Below are 21643 nucleotides of genomic sequence, written 5' to 3' on the forward strand. Positions count from 1 at the left end.
AGTCTTTGAAGTTTTCCCAACGCCCACTTCCCCCTTTTTCCCCAATTATCTTTTAATACTTTATTTTTAACACCTTTTATTTGCATTTCTTTTTCATTTGTTTCTTGCCTGTAGATTTCTAGTGTATCTGTTGATATGGACCCTCTCTCCCAGATGCTGCCTGGCTTCAGAGGCCCAGCTGGGGCCAAACAGGGCAGTGAGGATACACCAAACCCCGGAGGAGGCCCTCAACTTCAGTCTCCGGGTCCCCAGCCCCCAGCTACGCTCCAGTCCCCTGTGCCTCAGCTCCAGTCACCCCTGTCTCAGCCTCAGTCCCTCCCACAGTTGCAGTCCCCATCGCCTCAGCTTCACTCCCCTTCCCCCCAGCTCAAACTGCAGTCACCCACTCAGCTCCAACCCGGCGAGGCCAGCACTCCCCGCAATGTAAATGTGAAGAGAGAGCCTCCTGGCACTCCTAACAGAGGTACTGTTTCAGCTCGTGATGAATAAATCCTTGATTTCATTCAAATATCAGATTGTTTGTTATAATAGTTACTAATTTTGTTCTTTAAGCGTTATTGGATAGCATTTAAATTGATTGGATTCAAAATAATTGTTATTGTTATTATTGTATTGATGGTAGTAGTAATGGTATGATCCAGAGTTCATTCACCGGCATTTTTATATTCTTAATGCCCTCTAGTGGCTTCCAGGAGCCATGTAACCAAACTCTTACTCTACTTCTTGTCACACTGCAGAGAAAACGTCTAAAGGTTTCCTCAGCTGTTTTCACACGTGAATCTTTCTAAATATCACCTGACAGGAGAAAAAGGATCGGACAGTAGCCGGTCTTTAATCTTCCAAATCCCAAATATGAATTCCATATGCTGTTGAATTGTGTCAAAGCGGGAATAGCACAGCAAATAGTTCAGTTGATTTACCAATAGCAAGTGGGTTGTCACACATTCAGTGTGCTGCATGCTCTATCCTGGCAGTGTGCTTACCTAATTCAGACAGAAGCTCAATTTGAATAGTCAAGAGTCTAATTGCTTTTGACATGGATAGAAAATGTCATGAGGAACAGAAAGCTGTAAGCAAAATTTATAAAACATTAGAAAAGAGAACCACAATGGCTAAAGAGTCAAACAGTACTTACTCTTGTATCTCACAAGAGTATCTCACACTTCTTTACCAAGCTTGGATTTATTTTATTTTTTTTACATTTTTAACTGTATAATGCTTGTCACATTAAGATTGGTTACCTTCTCTTCCTACTGGATATATTCATTTTCCAGTAGCAAGAGCATGTCTGAAGTGGATTACGTCCTTCTTTGTCCTGCATGTCAAAGGACAAATCTCCCAAAATTGCTTGAAAATAAATGGATGCATTTTGTCATAGCTAGGCTTTCAGTACAACTCCGGGTCTGCATGGTTGGATGCATTAGTGATGGGCAGGAGGAGGAGTATAGAGCACTAGTGGATGAGTTTGTGGATTGGTCTGCTTCTGAATGTGAATAAGATCAGAGAGATGGGGATGAACTTCAGAAGGAAAGAGGTGGCTGCACACTCAGGATGTTCATGTGGTGGAGGTGTATACAACGATAGTCCAGACTGAACTGGAAGACCAACATAGAGGCTATATTCAAATTTGGGGATGAGCAGGCTCTGTTTCCTAGGGAAGCTGAGATCCGCACTGAGTGCAGCAAAATGTTGGCGATTTTCTTTCACTCACATATAGCGAACACACTGTAATTGGGCTGTGGTCTGATCTGGTGACACTGACTGAATAAAATGATCAGTGATTGGCTGAAAGTTGGATACTTTCAAGGCTGTGGTGGAGAGGTGGTCACTGAGCAAACTGTTATCCATCGTTATTAGTCCTGACAACCCTCTGCACGGCTAACTGGACAGGCAGCGCAGCACGTTTGAGCTCATCTCCCACAGCGACAGATGTTGGAAATATTTCATAGCACATGATATCACCTCCTAGAATAAAATATATCTGCCAGATATTATTAGTATTTTATATTATGGGATACATAAAGTATTTCTTTCCTCATGAAATACTTCAAGTGATTTTCGCAGTGTCCTTGTGTTTGTGTTGCAGGGCTCAGTGATGGCAGACCGCCCTCTGGCTGCAGCCTTCAGAGTCAGTCTTCATTTGAGTTCTGCAATCCCGCCACTCCAAGCCAACAACCGGGACAAGGAGACCCCTTCCAGACCCCCATAGACAGCAGTCCATTTCCAGAGGCCGAAGTTATGAACCCTTTCACCTCAACCACTGGTAAATAAGTGTACTGCAGCCACAGTTTGGTTACCCTGTGTAGTCAGAACTAAATTCTGCTATTAAAAAGAAATTTAGTGAAACAACAAACTTTGTAATGACAGCATAAATTATAATTGGACTATGCCACTCTGCAGGCTTCCCATCTCAGTTGAAATTGCTGAGCATCAACTGTCTTTCTTGCTTTCTGTGTTAGCAAACAGTGTAGCTTGTAGCAGCTGTGTAAGTGATTGAAAGTCAGTCTTTTTGGTTTAGCATGTGGATGAACTGCACAGTCCACAGCTACAACCAGACGGTAACAAATTTAACGAGAAGGCCAGATTCCAAACTATCATGGGCCTGACATATAAATCAGGCCATAGATAGATAGATAGATAGATAGATAGATAGATAGAAATTTATATATGATCAATTTTTTCACTCTACTTGAGAAGGGGGCAATATAATGCTACGTCATGGCTGCGTGGTAAAGATTTTACCAAGATTAAATGAAGTATGTAACTTCCATATATATCTTGTTACCTGTTGATGGTGGAAGTAGAAAGTGTGTTTGTTTGTTTGTTTGTTTGAACAAAGGGAAGTAGAAGGCATCTAATATATGAAAAAAGTTGCACAGAGCACTTTAAACCTAAAGATGCATGCTGTTGTTCATAAACATTTTTCTTCCACAAGCCTTAGTGTATGAATTTCCCTTTCAGGTCAAACCAAGATGGATGCGGGTGATTCCCAGTTTCAGCCTCTGGCTCTGGCTGACACCCTGACATTTGATGGTCTGGGAACTCCTTTGCAGGCTCCTTTGGCATCACCACAAGAGTAAGTCTGATTTTATAAGTCTAAGCTGCTTCTTCACAGCCCAGAGAGGAGCGTGGGAAAGACGGTGTTTTGTCTTTTTGAGCAGGCAGTGTGTGCCCTGTACGCTGGATGAAGTGCTTGGCCCTCCAACCACACCTGAAGCCCGGAACGATGAGAAGGCTCTATTAGAGCAGCTGGTTAACTTCCTCAGTGGGACAGATGAAAGCGAACTGGCTGAGCTTGACAAAGCCCTGGGTATCGACAAACTGATACAGGTGAGTAGGTCATAAAGCTTGTAAGACAGTGGAAAGGCTTACTGAACTCTGAGTGCTTTTATACTACAAACATATTAACAAAGCACTTTAGCTTTTGCTGTTGGACACTTTGACCAGCAGACTGGACTTTAAGCCCTGCAAAGGCTTTACAAGATTAATTTTAAGACCAGTGCATGATCATTAATTTTACGATGTTGCTATAATTAATCAAAACATTCAAAACAGTTGCTCAGCTGAAGCGCTGGCAGCCTCTGCTGGCCTCTGATCTGTTTTTTTGTGCCATCCACAAGGATTTGGCACAAGAAATATAAATAAAACTCCTGGATGGCATTCAAGTAAAACACAAGGTGATTCAATTAGTTTATAATGTTTACCTTTACTTCTGTTCAACTCTTCTAACCGCAGTCGTTTAGTTTATTTTGGCTTGTTTAAAAGCAAATAATCTGCCAAATAATCACAGGCGATCTCTGGCTTTTATGCTTCTTTCAGTTCTTTGTAACACTCAGGTAACACATCAGATACGATTTAAATGGAATTAAAATATTTCAGTGTTTCAAAAACATCAACATCGCTGTGGCAGCGACGTTGTTTCAATGGCTGAAAATGATTATGGTTCGATGTCAGACTTGCTTTTCCAAACCAGGAAAACAGGTGATGATGTGTTTTTTTGGGCGGAGCCAAATCGCTGATAGAAAGTAATTGCTCTGTAAGTGCAAGTGACTATAGGTGTACGCTGTGGAAATGACATGTGTAGATTGATTTTTGTGTAATGGACTGACGTGCAAGCTGTACCTGGAGCGAGGCGATAACAGCAGCAGTACTGGCAGTTGAACAGTGAAGTAAACAATGAGGAACAAAGTGTGGCTTTGGAGTCCTCTGTCATCATGTAACTGTGATCGTATCATGTGGTCCAAGGGTTGAGCTAAGTTTGTCTTTAGTCATAGCCATTCATTTACTTAATGCTAGCATTAATGCGGACTGGTGTTCCAGATAAACTGTCTACAAGAACTTTGGTTTGTTTACATCATACTTCTGTGTCTGTTTGGTGACTGCTGTGATGCCAAAGTCTTTTGAAAGTGTAGCTTTGCAGTTGCTTCTGTCTCTGCTTCACCTTTAATAACTACATTGCTGACTTAATGTGCCTTAAAGACTTCATTTGGTCCACTTTGGTTTTATTAACGTTTTTGCATTTTAGTTAGTGTAAAATTGAATACTTTTATGAGTATCTACGTGTAAATAATAGTGCTGTTTCATTGTTTTTTGCCTGGGAGTAGAGATTCTTATAGTGCTTTGTTTATATATCACTACACTGTGGAAACTAGGGCTGGGCCATATTATACCGTTCACGGTAATACCGGTATAATGTTAGGCAACGATAGGAAAATGAAATATCGCGATAGAATGGGAGTAAAACGCGCATGCGCAGTGCCTTTGTTTTCATACGCACATGGCCGATTGTTGAGTGAAACAGATGAACCAGAATTGGTTTGTAAAAATGGTGCAACTTCCGTGATGTGGAACTGGTTTGGTGTTTGTCCGTCAGATACACAACAAAGCACATTTTTTTGCAGAACATGCAAGCGGCCGTCGTTATTGTCATATTTGTCGGACTAAGATGCTCTTAAATCTGGGAGTAATCTGGGTCCTAAACTCCATATGCTTCAGGTCAAACAACACTGCAGCATCACTTAGAGTTAAAAACTGTCTAAATTATTTCATCTTTAATAAAACGATCAGCATTGCTGCTTTACCAGGTGTAACTATGAAGTTTAACTTCCAGGCATCCATGAAAACAAAAGTTATTACATTTAACGGAGTTAGAAGTTAGCAGGAAGCTAGCGGAAGTTAGCTCGCTAGTTTCGCTAGTTACCTAAGCATGATATTGCATGTTCTGACTGAGAGATTTCTGAAAAAAATCAAACGTACAGCTCTGCTATCACTTCCAACATAAATGAAGACAGGAAACTAAACAGCAGTGACGTTTGTAGGGTTACTGAAGCTAGCTGGTATATAATGATGTGCTACGTGATCGCTAGCGACACAGCTATGTTAGCATAACATAAACAGTGAAGCTGGAGGACGAACACTAACACTTTTCCACTTATAAAAGTTAACGTGAAGGTTCTTCATGGTTAGAGACAAATGCAATCGCATGGCAGGATGCTGTAAACGGACCAAACTTCAGTCAGGAGAACAACTGAGATAATCCATCCACAATACGAGGTTAGTCATTAATATACTGCAGCAACATGGGAATAGAGCAGCTGCCAGAGAATTCAACATTAATGAATCAATGGTACAGAAGTGGAGGAAGCAAGAAGAATGAGTTTAATAAAGTTTGATTTATCTGACTGCTTTGTTTCGCTTAATGTGCCTTATAATCCCGTGCACCTTATGGTCCGAAAAATGCGTACTGCACCTCTTTTTAACTTCAGTGGATATTATACATGGTTATGCTCAGGATATGTCAGCCCATTTCTACTGGAAATGCCTTTTGGTTAAACTTTCAGCAAGGAATTTGCATTTGCACTGTTACATTTTTATAAAGCTTTAATGTACATAAAAACCAGCTTCTTGTTTAAGTGAAAATAAATGGAAGGTTGTCTTTTTGCGCTAGTAATGTTGTGGAGTTGTATTTTGTCTCGCATCAATTATATCGTCGGTTATATCGTTATCGCAAATTTTCAAATATATATCGTGATAAATATTTTTGGCCATATCGCCCTGCTCTAGTGGAAACCCAGTTGCCCCGGACATTTGAGACGTTCTTTCTGTGAGACAGCAGAGCTAACCGCAGCACCACCATGGTGTGAAACTGTTGCAAAGGCCTTTATGATATAAACAATAAGTCTGGGTTGTGATAAAGGGAACAGATGGTTAGATTTCAGACTTCAGGTCTCAAGTAACTCCAGGTCCAATAATTATCTTGTATGTTATTGCTCTCACTTTCCAGAATGTTTATTTTCTCTTCTAAATGACCAAATAGATATACTAACATATTACTTAAAAAGCAACTTGACTAGAAAGTACTGGAAAAATCCTACCCCATCTTACTGAAGGACACTTTGTGGTGGTTACGAGACAACATCGTCATAATGATTTCCTTTTCCTGTTTTATTTCCCTCTTCGTAGGGTGGCTGCTTTGACCCTTTACCTCAAAATTTTCCACCCCAGCAACCCACTGCCACCCCAGTTTCCATAGACCCTAAACTCCCCACCTACCCTTCCCAATTCACACCAGCTCCACAAGCTCCTTTTCCTCCAGAGCTGGGCACGGTGGGGGTGCAGGGTCTGGGGTTCGGAGCCCCTCGAGGGGCCTTCCCCGGTGGGACGGGCATGGGACTGAGGCCAGGCATGACCAGACCACAGGGGATGGGCAATCCGGTCAGGCTGCCACCGAACCAACTGCGCCTGCAGCTGCAGCAGAGACTACAAGGCCCACAGCAGGTAAGGACACAGAGTCAGTTTGTCCGGTGTGTATTCAGCTCATTAACCTGTAAATGATGTCGCCTCTTTTTCTTCTGCCTCTAACATTTTAAGTAACTACTGTGAACTTTGTTTAGGTGTAATTTATTCACAGAATTTTATTGACCTGTTATGCTAATTCCCAGCTCCATAATTTTATTAAAATTAGCTTTACATGGTTAACAGTTCCAAATAGTTATCTTATAATGGGCCTCTGTGCAGGCCCTGGATCAGGGCTGGGAGAACTCCAGGCCTCAAGGGCCGGTGTCCTGCAGGGATTAGATGTGTCCTTGATCCAACACTGCTTATTTAAATGACTAAGTTACCTCCTCAACATGTCTTGAAGTTCTCCAGAGGCCTGGTAATGAACTAATCATTTGATACAGGTGTGTTGACCCAGGAGGATATCTAAAACCTGCAGGACACCGGCCCTTCAGGCCTGGAGTTGAATGTTTTTGGAAGTAGTTTTTAGTTTGTTTTTAGTTTTAGCTATTTTAGGGGGATATCTGTGTGTGCAGGTGACTATTACTGTGCATAATTATTAGGCAACTTAACAAAAAACAAATATATACCCATTTCAATTATTTATTTTTACCAGTGAAACGAATATAACATCTCCACATTCACAAATATACATTTCTGACATTCAAAAACAAAACAAAAACAAATCAGCGACCAATATAGCCACCTTTCTTTGCAAGGACACTCAAAAGCCTGCCATCCATGGATTCTGTCAGTGTTTTGATCTGTTCACCATCAACATTGCGTGCAGCAGCAACCACAGCCTCCCAGACACTGTTCAGAGAGGTGTACTGTTTTCCCTCCTTGTAAATCTCACATTTGATGATGGACCACAGGTTCTCAATGGGGTTCAGATCAGGTGAACAAGGTGGCCATGTCATTAGTTTTTCTTCTTTTATACCCTTTCTTGCCAGCCACGCTGTGGAGGACTTGGACGCGTGTGATGGAGTAGGGCTGCTCGATTATGGCAAAAATGATAATCACGATTATTTTCACTGAAATTGAGATCACGATTATTTGACGATATTTATTTAACCCTTTAAGACCTACTATAGAACCAAGTCCACCAGAGCTTATATTATTTTTTTTACATGCTGTAGTGCCATTTGTGGGAGCATTTCAAGTTGCTACATCAATACAACTGTTATAGCCCATATTTTAATAATATGTATGCATTAAGTCCATAGTAATTACATAAATTGCAAAAAAGTGCAATAAACTACAAAAAAAATTGAAAATCGCTTTTGTTTTGTTTACATATATTTCTACTTGGAGAAATTTAAGAGGTTTATCCCTCAAAACTTTAAATACAATAAAGTTGCAAAAAATAGTTTACAACAACAGGAAATTTATTTTGAGTGTCTTCATAGTTTTATTTTGGAGATACAGCAATTTTTATATACTGCAGGAAAAACAAAAAACAATCCTATGATGCAAATTTGCAAAGAAAACAGCAGGTGCATCATTTCACTGTGGGAAGTGTTACGAACAGCTGATCGGAACGGCAAAGCGTGTTTCTGGAATATTATGTTTTTGTTCCTGCAAGCGCTTTTTATGCAATTTTTGCAAAGCTATATGTGGAACGAAACCGTGACCGAGGACAAGCTGATGGCATCAGATGTAAGTACAACTCCTCCGGTTTCATATGCAAAACAAATTATTGCGCTAGCTTACACGGTTCAGGTTCTACAGGGATTTAACAATAGTTACACAACACGGAGCGTGCTGCTCTGACCGGCTTTAAAGGGTTAACAATGACTTTAAAAAAATAATATAAAATAGTGTGCAACACCACTGAAGTTTTTTTTTTTTAAACTCTCTTTTCAACCAACGGCAGTCACTCTCCAAATAACTTCTGCTTAGCTTTCCGAGCTTCCCTCGGGTCCTCTTAATCAGCGGTCTCCAACCTTTTTTGCGCCACGGACCGGTTTATGCCCGACAATATTTTCACGGACCGGCCTTTAAGGTGTCGCGGATAAACGAGGGAGGGGCTAATAATCGGCTCAGTCATTTTTAATGATCGTTGAAAGCCCAGATCGTAATCGTGATTAAAATTCGATTAATTGAGCAGCCCTATGATGGAGCATTGTCCTGCATGAAAATCATGTTTTCTTGAAGGATGCAGACTTCTTCCTTTACCACTGCTTGAAGAAGGCGTCTTCCAGAAACTGGCAGTAGGACTGGGAGTTGAGCTTGACTCCATCCTTAACCCGAAAAGGCCCCACAAGCTCATCTTTGATGATACCAGCCCAAACCAGTACTCCACCTCCACCTTGCTGGCGTCTGAGTCGGACTGGAGCTCTCTGCCCTTTACCAATCCAGCCACGGGCCCATCCATCTGGCCCATCAAGACTCACTCTCATTTCATCAGTCCATAAAACCTTAGAAAAATCAGTCTTGAGATATTTCTTGGCCCAGTCTTGACGTTTCAGCTTGTGTGTCTTGTTCAGTGGTGGTCGTCTTTCAGCCTTTCTTACCTTGGCCATGTCTCTGAGTATTGGACACCTTGTGCTTTTGGGCACTCCAGTGATGTTGCAGCTCTGAAATATGGCCAAACTGGTGGCAAGTGGCATCTTGGCAGCTGCACGCTTGACTTTTCTCAGTTCATGGGCAGTTATTTGGCGCCTTGGTTTTTCCACACGCTTCTTGCGACCCTGTTGACTATTTTGAATGAAACGCTTGATTGTTCGATGATCACGCTTCAGAAGCTTTGCAATTTTGAGGCTGCTACATCCCTCTGCAAGATATCTCACTATTTTTGACTTTTCTGAGCCTGTCAAGTCCTTCTTTTGACCCATTTTGCCAAAGGAAAGGACGTTGCCTAATAATTATGCACACCTGATACAGGGTGTTGATGTCATTAGACCACACCCCTTCTCATTACAGAGATGCACATCACCTAATATGCTTAATTGGTAGTAGGCTTTCGAGCCTATACAGCTTGGAGTAAGACAACATGCATGAAGAGGATGATGTGGGCAAAATACTCATTTGCCTAATAATTCTGCACTCCCTGTAGATCATTCCACTGTCTGAAATAAGTCATTTTAGCTCCTGTCTCTTTAAGGTCACCTTCCATTTAAAGCTTCAAACTCAGATGAAATATTATTGAAACTGTGACCATGTTATGAGAAACCACGACAAGGCATAACAGGCAGCTGAGATAAAACGATGTCCCTTTACCTTTTTTTTCTCCTCTCTCATCTCTAGTGCTCGACTCCTCTTTCTCCCCGCTGCTCTTCTCTTCTGTCTCCACACTGTCCAATAGTGTTATTTTCTTTGTCTCTGATTTAATTTCTTCTTCTCTGTTATTGCTCTTATCGTGTCTCTGGTCTAGTCCAACCTGTCTGACCTCTGCTCATTGGGATTTTCTCTTTGCTGCAGCTCCAGAACAGGCTGGCAGGGATGAATCAGTTTCCAGGAGGAGCCCAGCATGTGAACATGGGGATTCGTCAGGGGGTGCAACAACCTCAAATGCCCTCGCAAGTGAGTCACGGTGGTAGAGAGCGTTTGTCTACTCACCACCCTGCTTTTGTTAGCAGGCTGAACTTTGTGGATTTAACTATAGATTTTTTTCAGATAAAAAAAAGTGATAATAATCAATATTGGTGCTGAAATTCAAGCCATAGAAATGAATAACTGTGTGTCTGTTTATATACTGCACATGCCAGTTAAGCATAATGTGCATTTCTGTCCATTAATTTAACAAGTTCACAGTATTCTTTGTTGCTTTGTTTAAGCTCTTGTTAAAAATGGCAATCATATATGTTTTATACCGGCTCTAAATCTCACAGTGTAAACCCAACACCTTTTTGTTCATGAGTTTTTTTTCTGTAACCTACTTTCATCATCAGTATCATGAGATATATCATAGTTTGCTGTAAAACTCCATCAGTCTAATGTCTGTGATATAAAGTGATCGAAACGGGCCTGGGTACCCTGGATGTTCGACCGTTTCTGAAAACCTGACTGGAGAAAACTTGAAAGCAAATGAAAAGTATCTTTCGCACCAACATTTTGGATTTAGATACTCGCAATCGGTACAAATGAATTTGGTTGCAGTTTTTTAATAGAGCTTAAATTTTCCACACCGGAGATTTCATGTTCCTGCACTTAACGAGGATACGAGGGCCCAAGAAAGGGCAAACTAAAAACACCGAATTTCCACGCACCTCTGTAACTCTGAAAATATTTACAGTGTGAAGGTAAAATTATGCATTACTTTATTTAATAAACAAAAGTTATCATACAAAATAATTAGCTGATTTTTGGGGGGTCAGGTGAGACTCCAAAAGAATGTAAGGCTACGTTCACACTGCAGGCGAAAGCGCATCAAATCCGATTTTTTTTGACCCTATGCGACCCATATCCGATCATGCTATGACAGTGTGAACGGAACAAATCTGATATTTTCAAATCCGATCTGGGTCACTTTCGTATGTGGTACTGAATCCGATACATATCCGATGTTTCAGAAAGCGACTGCTGTTTGAATGGTCGTGTCGCATTAAATCCGTCTTTTACCTCACTGACACAAGACAGACGCCAATTATCAGCGCCGGAGAAGCGCCCGAGAAGACACTGCGAACGCTTCCTGGCCATCCGGTGAAACTGTTGGGAAGACAACGTTGGAGAAACGTGAACATTTTATTTGTACTGTATAATCTGCAGATTCTGACAGAAATCTGCAACTATCCTTTGAAGCACCGCTCCTCTAAAACAGCAATAAGGATCATCATTAGGTTATCTACATTATTATGTAAATAACAAAATAACTTAAAGCAAAAATTGGGAAACATGAAGTCCAAAGTCTTTATATTAAGGGCCATCAGTCAAACAATATTGTTTGCTCTGGGTCTAAACAGAGCGCGTTGTGTGTGACGTCTTCTTTTGCGCATGCAGGCCGCTTTGAGCGTTCACACTAGAGCGCGTTTGCTGACGCATTTTATTTGTAGTGTGAACGAGCAGACAAAAAAATCGGATTTGATCAAAAAATCGGAATTGAGCATTAAGACCTGCAGTGTGAACGTAGCCTAAGTGTCCTAATGCAGGCTTTAATTTCGGTCTCGTATTGGCTTTTTGTGCCAGTGCCAGCCACATAAGATCTTTGAACCCTACCAGGAGCTGATTGAAATTAAGAAAATTAGGACTGCCAGTCTTCTTCAAATCATATTAATAACTTGCTTTTTTTCTGTGCTATGGTTATTATGCTGGTCTTTAAATTGGGTGAATTTTCTTTCTTAAGCCTGTACAAAGCAGCTCAGGATAATAAGATTAACTATCATATTTAGGTTGAACATGGGCAATAAGTTCTCTGTAACAGGCTCTTTTACTCCCTCTCAGCAGCCTCCGCTGAATGCCCAGATGCTGGCTCAGCGTCAGCGGGAACTCTACAGCATCCAGCATCGCCAACGCCAGCTATTCCAGCAGAAGGTCATGCTGATGAGACAGAACATAGCAGGCACTCCCACTGGAGCCGTGGGGCCCATTGGGACTGCTAGGGTCCCCAAAGCTCCCCCCACAACGACTCAACAACAGCAGCAACAGCAGTTCAACTTCCCACCAGGGTACAACCTGATGGCGGGAAACCCTCCTACCTCACCAAGTCACTTCAGCCCCATTACCGCGGGCCCTCTGGACAACAAGCTGCCCGGCAGAGTTCCCCTGAACAACCAGACGTTGATGGGTGGCGTGCAGGGCCAGTTCAACAGCACCGTCAACTCCTCATTGCAGCAAGGCCTGTTTCAGCAGTTTGGAGGGTCCGGTGAGTTCACGGGAGCAAAATAACCAAAATACTAAACCACGACAGGCTCACTTTAAAATATCAAAACTTTTTGTAATTAATACAGGTGGAGACAGGTGAAGAGATGTTGGTGTGAACCTGGTTTTTGTTTGTTCTGCTTTGTTTTGTTTTTTGGGGGGAGGGGGATGACTTCTGTTTAGGTCAAGGCACCTGGGGTAGCTTTAGGAAATAGGATGTGGTCTGCATTAAATGCAATTAGAAGTAGGACCATGAAGGGAATTGTTAAACAAATATTTTTATCACACAAACTGACATGAAAAATAAATGATTGTTTTACTACTGATTGGTAAAATTAACTTATAATGCCATTGTTCAACAGTGAGGTTAAATTGACTATTAGTTTACCATTGGTTAACACCAATTATAATGAAGCTTTACACTCAACAGTTTTGACAGACTTAGAGGTGCAAGTCCCTAAAGCCAGCTGGGAATCAGACTTCCAAGGCTTCCAACTTCGACTTCAGTCTGCAAACCACCGGATCCTTGAAGCTCCTTCTGGAGTTCTGCAGGAGCGCTGCCCCATGTGGCTTTTTCAGGCTAACACTGGCTGGGCCCTTACTGGTAAAACAAACAAACAAACGAAAAAAGCAAGACTTCAAGGTTATCTTTGGTGACCCCCTCCCTCTGTGTGCGTAGCCTCGGACAGGTCACAGGGTTCTTCTTGTCTTTTCCAACATACACTCCACCCTCACTCCTTACCCTGGACCAGTTTGCCTGTTAAGACCTGACCAAGCGCAAGGGTGTAGGATTAAACCCTTTCACCATATTAAGGCGGTGATTCATCCCCATTTGAAGTTTCCTTGAAGAGGACATATTTAAACCTTGTTCACAAATTGGAGGAAAAATTGGTGTGGATACTAAACTGATCTGTTGTGATGAATAAAGAGGTGGAGCTGAAGGTGCTGGTAACAACAATTGTAGATTCAGCCAGCAGGAATGAGCTTCCTCCAAAAGTGTCTGGGCTCGTTCTTAGGAGTAGGTTGATGACCTCAGTAATCTGAGAGTAGAAATGCTGCTCTTCCATATTGAGTGACTGGATAGAGGCTCTTTGTTGTGCATTTAGCTCTAAGCACATGATTGTGTCTGCATTTCTGTTCGGAAGGTGTTGCCACCCTCTTTGTTGGTTGGTGAATTTGATTTTGTGCCTAAGAACATTAAAACCTTTTAAAAATTGATTCACCTACATAAATTTATTATGATTTCACATCTTTGAAACATCCATGTTTTCTTTTTCTTTTTTTTTTTTTTATGGAAGTGACATCAGAAACAGCAGCATGTGACATCACGTGATGGCGGAGCTTCAGTTCATCCTTTGTCATCCTTTTTTTTTTTTTTTTTAATAGGACAGGGGGAAAGAATGAAAGAAAGAGGGGGAGAGGAAGAAAGAAAACGTCGCCTGTGGGGCTCTTCAACCGGTGGGGGAGATTGTTACACCTTGCAGGAGCTTTCTTCCCCTCAGGAACTCTCTGCAGGAGGGGGAGATACAGGAGAGGTGGAGGAAGATCTCAGCCTGGGCGTCTATTGTCTCATGTAGTCTGGAAGACGAGTGGATGGTGGGGTGGGTGCAGTTTTCTCTGTGGTGGGGTTGGGTGGACTGTCCCGGGCTCTGTGGGGCCGGGGGGCGCTGCTGCGCTGGGCCCCGGTCTGGATGGGCCTGGGCCCCCCTTTCCCTGGCTGGTCGCGGAGTGTGGGAGTGCCTACTGGGGTCAGCGGGGGAGCTGGCCCCAGGGAGGGGTCACCTGCCCCTCCCTTCCTTCCCTCCCCATCTCCAGCTGCCTCCCTCCTCCTGCTCCACCACAACCACCCACACATGCAGGGCCTTGGAGTAGGGGTATGTCACCAGGATGCAGAGGAGGCTACCCCCCCCTCTGTCCCCTTCTGGCTGCCTCTGCCTCAATTTTATCCCACAACTTAGACATTCACATTACTCACACCCTCATTACACATACATATAGGATCTTGGGGGTGGGCACGATACACGGAGTCCAAGTTACCATCAGGGTGTACGCCTCACCCCTGGCGTCGTTGCCCACCTCTCAATTTTAAATACATGTAGACATTGAGGGCTATCAGGAGGGACTATGCGCTTACCTGCTGCTCCTTGGCAGGTAGCTCCATGCCCTCCTGGGTTTTAATTGCACCTTAGAACACACATGCATCAACACTACAATGAGCGGGTGGAGGGAGGTTTGGAGTCTTCTCTCACCCCCATTCTCTGCGGCCTACTGGAGCGGGGGGGCTAGGAGGAGTGGGCCGTCCGACTGCGGTCTGGGGCCTCCCTGCTGCTGCGGAGTCGGGGCGGTCTGCCTCTCCCCACCGCAGGGAAAAGGGTAACACCACCTGGGTCTGGGTGCAGTTCCCCCCTCCAGGGGCAAGGGTACCTAGACCCGGTTAGTAGAGTACGCTTGGGGAGTGTGATCGTGTATACAGCGTCCCTTTATGTCTGTCTCCACGTCGGTTGAGTGTGAAGTACATATGAGAGCATGAGGGTGGGAATGGATGTTTGTGTCTGTGTGTGCCTGTATGTCTGTGTCTATATGTCAGGTTGGGTATCAGACGCCACCTCTCTGGGGACATCTCGGGCCCTCCAAGGTTTGGAGGCCTATCTCCACCCACCACCACTTCCCCTGCCGGTGGCGGACTCCCTCAGGTATCGGTGCGTTGGTGGTTCTTTGTATCTGGGGGTGGGCGTCCGGGTACACACCGGCTCACTCCTTGGCGGCCGCTTATTGGGGCTCGCTCGGGCCACTTTGGAGGTGGGGTGCCCCCGGCCTCTCGGCCTGGGGCTCGGTCACTCAGGCACAGCTGGCTGCCGGCGGAGCTCACGGGCGCGTCACTGCAACTCCCCCTGGCTTCTGCTCCGCGGCTGCTGAATGAGCTCTCATCTGGGACTCTCCTTAGCTCTTACTGGGACAGTGGCGCGGCTGCCCCTCTGTGGGTCTTCCTTGGTCTCTTGTGTTCTGGGGGCCTCTGGATGTCTGGAGTTTTGATCTCCTCCATACCTGCTTGATACCATGGAGGACGGGGCTGTGGCTCCCCACACTCTCTAGCAGATCATTACATGGAGAAACCTTTGGAATGCAAGCATGCTGATCCACACAGGTATGCACACAGGTGTACACATGGGTATTCACAGATGCGGACTACAGCTTTCTTGGCTGCTGCCTCAAAGCACACTGTGCGCTGTCTATCTTGCGTGCTGCACAATATCGTTTATTATTTAGTAACTATTGATATCTATGACTAGCTAGTTTATTGTGATGGTGCTTTTTTTTTTTTTTTTTTATTATGTTGCTCTTTGTTGTTTGCTGTCTCCCCTGTTTTTTTTGTTTTTCTTTCTCTCCATACAGGTGACCCAGGAGTTTGTTGTTTTTTTTTGTTTTTTGTTTTTTTTTTTTTTTTCTCTCTTCCGCCCTTCTCAACATCCATGTTTTCTTTGTTACAGCTGTGGTCCAGCAAGACCCACCGTTTGCTCCTGAGATGAGCCCCTCCAGCCCACTTTTATCACCTCAGAACTCCACCTCCCAGAGTCCTCTACTTCAGCAGAACTCATCTACTGGCTACCAGTCACCCGACATGAAAGGCTGGCAACCAACAAGCGTGGGCAGGTTAGGAGCATGCATACAGTTTATAAGGAACAAAGACATTTGCAAACATTAATAAATGAAATCTGTGAGGCCGGTTTTAACTCCTCTCTGACTGTTTTCTGTGCTGCAGCCTGTTCAGTCAGTCAGGACAGAGCGCAGGGCAGCCGTTTGGCCAGCAGGGGGTTTATAACAACATGAGCATCACCGTTTCCATGGCCGGGGGCTCGAGTGGCGTCAGCTCATTACCTCCCATTGGGCAGTCAGTTGGCATGAGCAACAGTAACCTCAGCAACGTTGGTTCAGTGTGCAGCGACCAGCAGGTCAGTGACTTTGAACCTGCCAGCTTGGACAGCTGTGATAGTTTCATGTCCCAATGACCACCTTTCACTGCTTCATTTCCTGTTTTACTTTGCATCGGGATATACACCCCAGTTGCATTTGCTTTGTCTTAGTTTCAGTTTGTGGCTTTACTTTAGAGTATGCTCATAGGATGCAGAGTTCTCCTTCCAGTCTCCATTTACGCCCCAAGTTAAATTGCTTTTTTTTTTTTTTTTTTTTTTTTTTTGGATTGCATCGTGTGCTCCTGAAAATGTTTAGTGAGGTTAAAAAGGTTCAGCAAATGCACCGTTTCTTTCTTGTTCTTATTAGGTTAATTGTGCAGGCTCCAACCTTTACAGAGGCTTCCTTGTTGCTAAGTTACAAACCACCTCTTTATTTTTTTTAATAATTAAAAAAAAAAACACCTTGTAGCCTCAACAAATGGCATAATAAACAATGCAAAGTAGTGAATAAGCAACAAAACAGCCCTTGCATCAAACATTGCTGTTCAAATCTGTCAAAATGATTGACAGCTTTTAGACTTTTCCCGACGCTGTCAGTGATGGTTCTCGCGACCTCCTTCCCTCTGTAAGCATTGCCTCGCGCTTTATTCCCGTGTTTCTGCAGGTGCAGCAGGTCCAGGTATTTGCGGACGTCCAGTGCACAGTGAACCTTGTTGGCAGTGATTCCTACCTGAACCAGGGCTCCATCGGAGCTGCGGCCTCCCAGAAGGGCCCCGGACCCCAGGGCTCCCAGAACAACCAAGCCCAGCAGAAGAGCCTCCTCCAGCAGCTGCTCACTGAGTGACACCCCCCACCTCTTCTGCTCTCCTGCTCTATCTACTTCTCACTTCTACACCTCCTCCTTGGAGGGTCGGTGCACCAGACCCATTGCTGTCTCTGTCTCACCTTTTGGATGGATCGATGTACGGACGGATGGATGTTTGGACGGCCACAGAGTAGGCTCAGAGAGGTCTGGCTGTCGGTGGAGTTTTCGCAGCCTAACCACTTCTGTGCTGGGGAGGGGTGGGGGTGGGGATTCAGGGCTGGTTGTTTGATGCCCAGAACATTTTAAGTCAAGACTGAAGTCAGAAGGAGCAGCAGTGTATTTAAACCTGCCTGTCTAATCTGTCTGACAACCTGTCTGTCTGCCTCAGCCTATTAAAGGCAGTGTTGTCTTGCTGCTCATTCCTTGGTGACCTACTTCCTGCTTCCTGACCCAAGAAAACAACTGCAACGTCATTGTAGTTTTGCCAAGTTTTTGTCACTGTCAAATCAGGGCCGGCCTCCTTTTTATTTGTGTTTTATATGTTTTTGTTAGTTTTGTTTGTTTTTGTTTTTTTCTGATCGGACGGTTTCTGTCAGGCCGTCGAAACAGCAAGCAGCAGCAGCAGCGCATCTCGGGAGCATGAGTTGCAGCATACAGCTGGGCTCAGTGTTTTTAAAGTGTTGGGATTATCCCACACAGCAGCACCTCTGGCTTTTATTTTTGTTTGTTTGTTTGTTGTTGTTTTTGTTTTGTTTTTTCTCTGCCTGTCTCTCAGCGATGTGGGAATGTTAAGGTTTCAGACCTCTGTGGCATTGTGGGATAGAAGCTCAGTATCAGCTGGTTCTGTGACTGTCTCTCTCTATCAGCTACGGTGCCTGGTGGAAGTTTGAGTTTTTCCCAAGCTCTGCTTCTTCTTCTTCTACTTCTACTTCTTCAACATATTATTCTATTACATCATTATTTTTTTGTTTGTGTTTTGGGTTGGATTGGGGATTGTTTTTTTTTTGTTTGTTTGTTTGTTTTAAACTTCTGCTCTCGCCGTCATCATCATCATCATCTTCACGATCATCAGAACAAGCTTTGACAACAGCCAGGATGGATGGATGGATGGATGGATGGATGGATGGGAGACAGACAGGATGCTGCTCAGTTTGGAACTTTACGTGTCTTCCTCCCCTGGGAGGAGGTTTTATTTTTATTTTTCTCAAAGTATAAGAAAAAAGGACTGTTATGATTATTTAACTGTCTGTCCGTCACATTTTACCCCTCACCTCAGCAGCTGTGAATACAGAGCCCCGTTGGGTTCTCTCTCTTTCTCTCTCTGTGTATCTTCATGCTATCTCTCAGCCTATCAGTGTTGTTTGCCATGTGCACCATGCAGGCAGGTAGTATTGTACAGTACAGAAGGACAAAGACTTGGGGATGAGCTCACTCTTGTAACTGCTTTCCTTTAAGAAAAAAAATGAGAAAAAACAAATGTAATTAATTGATTACTCAGAAAAGCAAAACATATATATTATAATGTGATTCGATCCAGGTTTTCTTTCTTCTTCTTTTTTTTTTTAGATTGTTTTTTCGGCATCATGATATTGTAACACAGCTACATGTTGTGGTGGAGGAGGAAGACGTTATTCCAGCTTCTAAAATGTGAAACTTTTAAGCGATTTGGTTTTTGAAGAATTTTTTTTTTTTTTTTATTAAAAAGGTAGATCTCGCTCCCTTTGGCGTCCCAGTCAGCACTACATGCAGCCACACTTAAAAAAAAAAATGGGTTTGATTGCTCTGCTTTCTCTCTTGTTGTAACCAGGGAGCTAGTTAGCCATCTTTCTTGCTTTCTCCTCTTTTTTTATTCTTATGTATGTACAATACTTTCAGAAAAACTTTTCAGACAGTACATGTGTTGTAACCATTGTATAAAAAAACAAAGCATAATGATAAACTGAAACCGGGCTCTTTGCTGTGAGCCGCAGCAAACGGCACGCTTTTGGATATTGTTCCTATATAATGACATTTAAGTAGAGGCTTTAGTGATAGAAGTTCCTAACAACGATGTGATGGATAATTGATTTAAAGCTGTCATGAATTTGAATCCAAACAGGAAGAGTTGCAAAAACATCCTTTCATTTTCTCCTCACCTCCTGGGAATCTTTATTATTATTATTTTTTTATTTTTTTTTACGAGGGATTTAACCCTCTTCTCCTTCCACCTCTGGTTTCCCTGATGAAGACTTCACTCCACTGGCTACACACTCATATACAGTTTTCTGTTGACTACTGTTGCTCAGTCAGACACTGTGTCTCTCAGCGATAACAGACCTCTCGTGACAACAAAATTCAAATCTTAAGATGTGCTACTTACACCTTACCGGAAATTTAAGAAGGAGAAAACCCTGCTGAGACATTGCCTCTTAATATTCTTTACATGACTAAAATATTGTAGAGCTATAAACATGTAATATGTGGCTTAGGCACTTCTTAATGCATATGATTTTTCTAAATTTGCTCCAGTCCGACACCCTTTATCCAAAGGTTTAAATTAGAGGATGCTAAACAACATTTGGAATGAGTGTAACCAAACTTAGTGGTCTTTTTCTTTTCTTTTTCTATTCTTTTTTTTCAAAAGCAGGGCTCGTTCTGTCAGGGAGCATCATTCGAGTTTCCTCCTGTCAAATCTGCCACGCCTCAACGCCAGCACAAATATCGGGTGCTCCCTGATCGAACCGGTCTCAGTTTATTATTTCTCTTCCTTTCTCTCGTGGAAACTTGATCCGTGGAGAAGGTTTCAAATAAAGCTCACTCCTCCCCCCACCCACCCACCCACTCAGCTAATAAGTCTTCAATCTGCCAAACTTGTCGCTCACGTAGGTGATGCAGTCACGTGGAATAGGGCTTCTTTCCTTTGTCTTTACACAGAGATACTTCGCCGTATGCAATGTTTTACCCAGAAAAAGAGGGATAGTATGCAAGGTCTACATTCCACCCACCAACTTCTGAAGTGTTTAATAATGTGAGAACCACTTTGTGCTCATCTGCAACGCTCTGTGTGACAATCTTGACGTGTTATTTGTGTGCAGAATCATGCAGTGTGCGTCCAAACAGTGGCTCCGGAAGTAAATGCAAAAACACCTCCAGTATAGAGAGGATTTCTTTCTATTTTTATATGGATTTATTTTAAAATCATGCTAACAAGTCTTCTTTCATAAATCAAGAAGAAGCAAACATAGCACTTGGTTATCATCGACTTTACTAATCGTTAAATCTGATGGATTTGTCCCAGAATAAGAAATAAAAGTAACTTGTATGTAAAATTAAAGCAGTGTACCAAATACAACAGTGGGGGCAAAAAGTGGCAAAAACTCACCAGCAAATTTTTGTTGCTTTTGTTTTGTAAATAATGTAATTGATCAAAAAAGTCCGAATTTTCAAACTCCTTATGTGTCGCTTATCTAATTTTTGAGAATTTTTTCGGTCCTTTGAACTGCATCGCAGTCCACAAGCAGTTAAAAACGTACTACCTCCAAACTCTTTGTCAAAGCAGGGGAAGGCAAGAAAGTTTCCCAGATTCTGGAGGAATGGAGTTAATTGATGACTTTTTATAAATGCCTGAATTCATGATCATCCTTGTGGGTTACTGTAGTAAGGAGCTCCGGCTCAATTATTTGAATGTTTGACCTCCAAACTGAATCATTTCTCTGCCACCGTTATCAATCAGGAATTCAGGGGGAAACTGAAGGCAAGAACATATCTCAGCCCCACCTCAAGCCTCAGACCATTTTAAAACCCTTTTAGACCCCCTCAAGGAGTATTTTCTAGAGAATTGTTTGAATGCAGTCGCCTGACAGTCCTGCGCCACTGTTTGGACGGCAGAAGTTGCACAAAGTGGGAGGACGCACCTCTCTGAAAGGTTTCTGTCAGTGTCAGCCTTCCTCCTTTCACTTTCCTGCATGAAATAGGCATTCCTATGGAAGTGGTTTCCTCTCCAACCCTGTTCATTGCAGAAACTCAGCAGCAGCTGTCAGCTTAACCTGCAAATAAAGAAAAATAGAAGGAAAAATATATGCCAAATACATCCAGGGTAAGGTTTTATATGCAACAGCCATTCAGTGGAAACGACAGTCCCTCCTTTGCTTCCTTTACCTAGTCTCCCTCCGTCATCACTACAAGTAACAGGTACCAGGTTAGGTTCTTTTGTAACGTTGGTTTCAAGATGTCAACATGATGTATATAACAGAGAAATGTGAATATGTATTTGTTCAGAATCAAAAAAAGTAGTGCTCCGAGTTTGTGGTAAATAACTACTCGCCTCCGTCACATTTTTATTTGATTTGATTTTCTACCTTTTTTTTTTTAA

The 21643-nt window shown here is 43.0% G+C and overlaps 1 protein-coding gene across 9 annotated transcripts in view; it reads left to right on the forward strand.

Moving 5' to 3' along the window:
• ncoa1 (nuclear receptor coactivator 1) overlaps positions 1–20116 on the forward strand; it is a 106581-nt gene extending 86465 nt beyond the window's left edge. For 6 of the 9 annotated variants that reach the window (XM_080883080.1, XM_080883079.1, XM_080883082.1 and 3 more), the window contains 10 exons: positions 115–463; positions 2087–2263; positions 2962–3076; positions 3162–3330; positions 6463–6777; positions 10201–10302; positions 12160–12580; positions 16065–16227; positions 16337–16526; positions 17152–20116. In XM_080883080.1, the coding sequence (XP_080739206.1) occupies positions 115–463; positions 2087–2263; positions 2962–3076; positions 3162–3330; positions 6463–6777; positions 10201–10302; positions 12160–12580; positions 16065–16227; positions 16337–16526; positions 17152–17331 (2181 nt within the window). In that variant the 3' untranslated portion in view covers positions 17332–20116. Of the gene's footprint in view, positions 1–114; positions 464–2086; positions 2264–2961; positions 3077–3161; positions 3331–6462; positions 6778–10200; positions 10303–12159; positions 12581–13962; positions 15704–16064; positions 16228–16336; positions 16527–17151 lie in introns of those variants that run through there. The other 3 variants (XM_080883077.1, XM_080883078.1, XM_080883084.1) reach the window with 3 other exon arrangements.
• Positions 20117–21643: the final 1527 nt, after the last annotated feature.

This window comes from Rhamphochromis sp. 'chilingali' (assembly GCF_963969265.1).
Source record: "Rhamphochromis sp. 'chilingali' genome assembly, chromosome: 5".
Lineage (NCBI taxonomy): Eukaryota > Metazoa > Chordata > Actinopteri > Cichliformes > Cichlidae > Rhamphochromis > Rhamphochromis sp. 'chilingali'.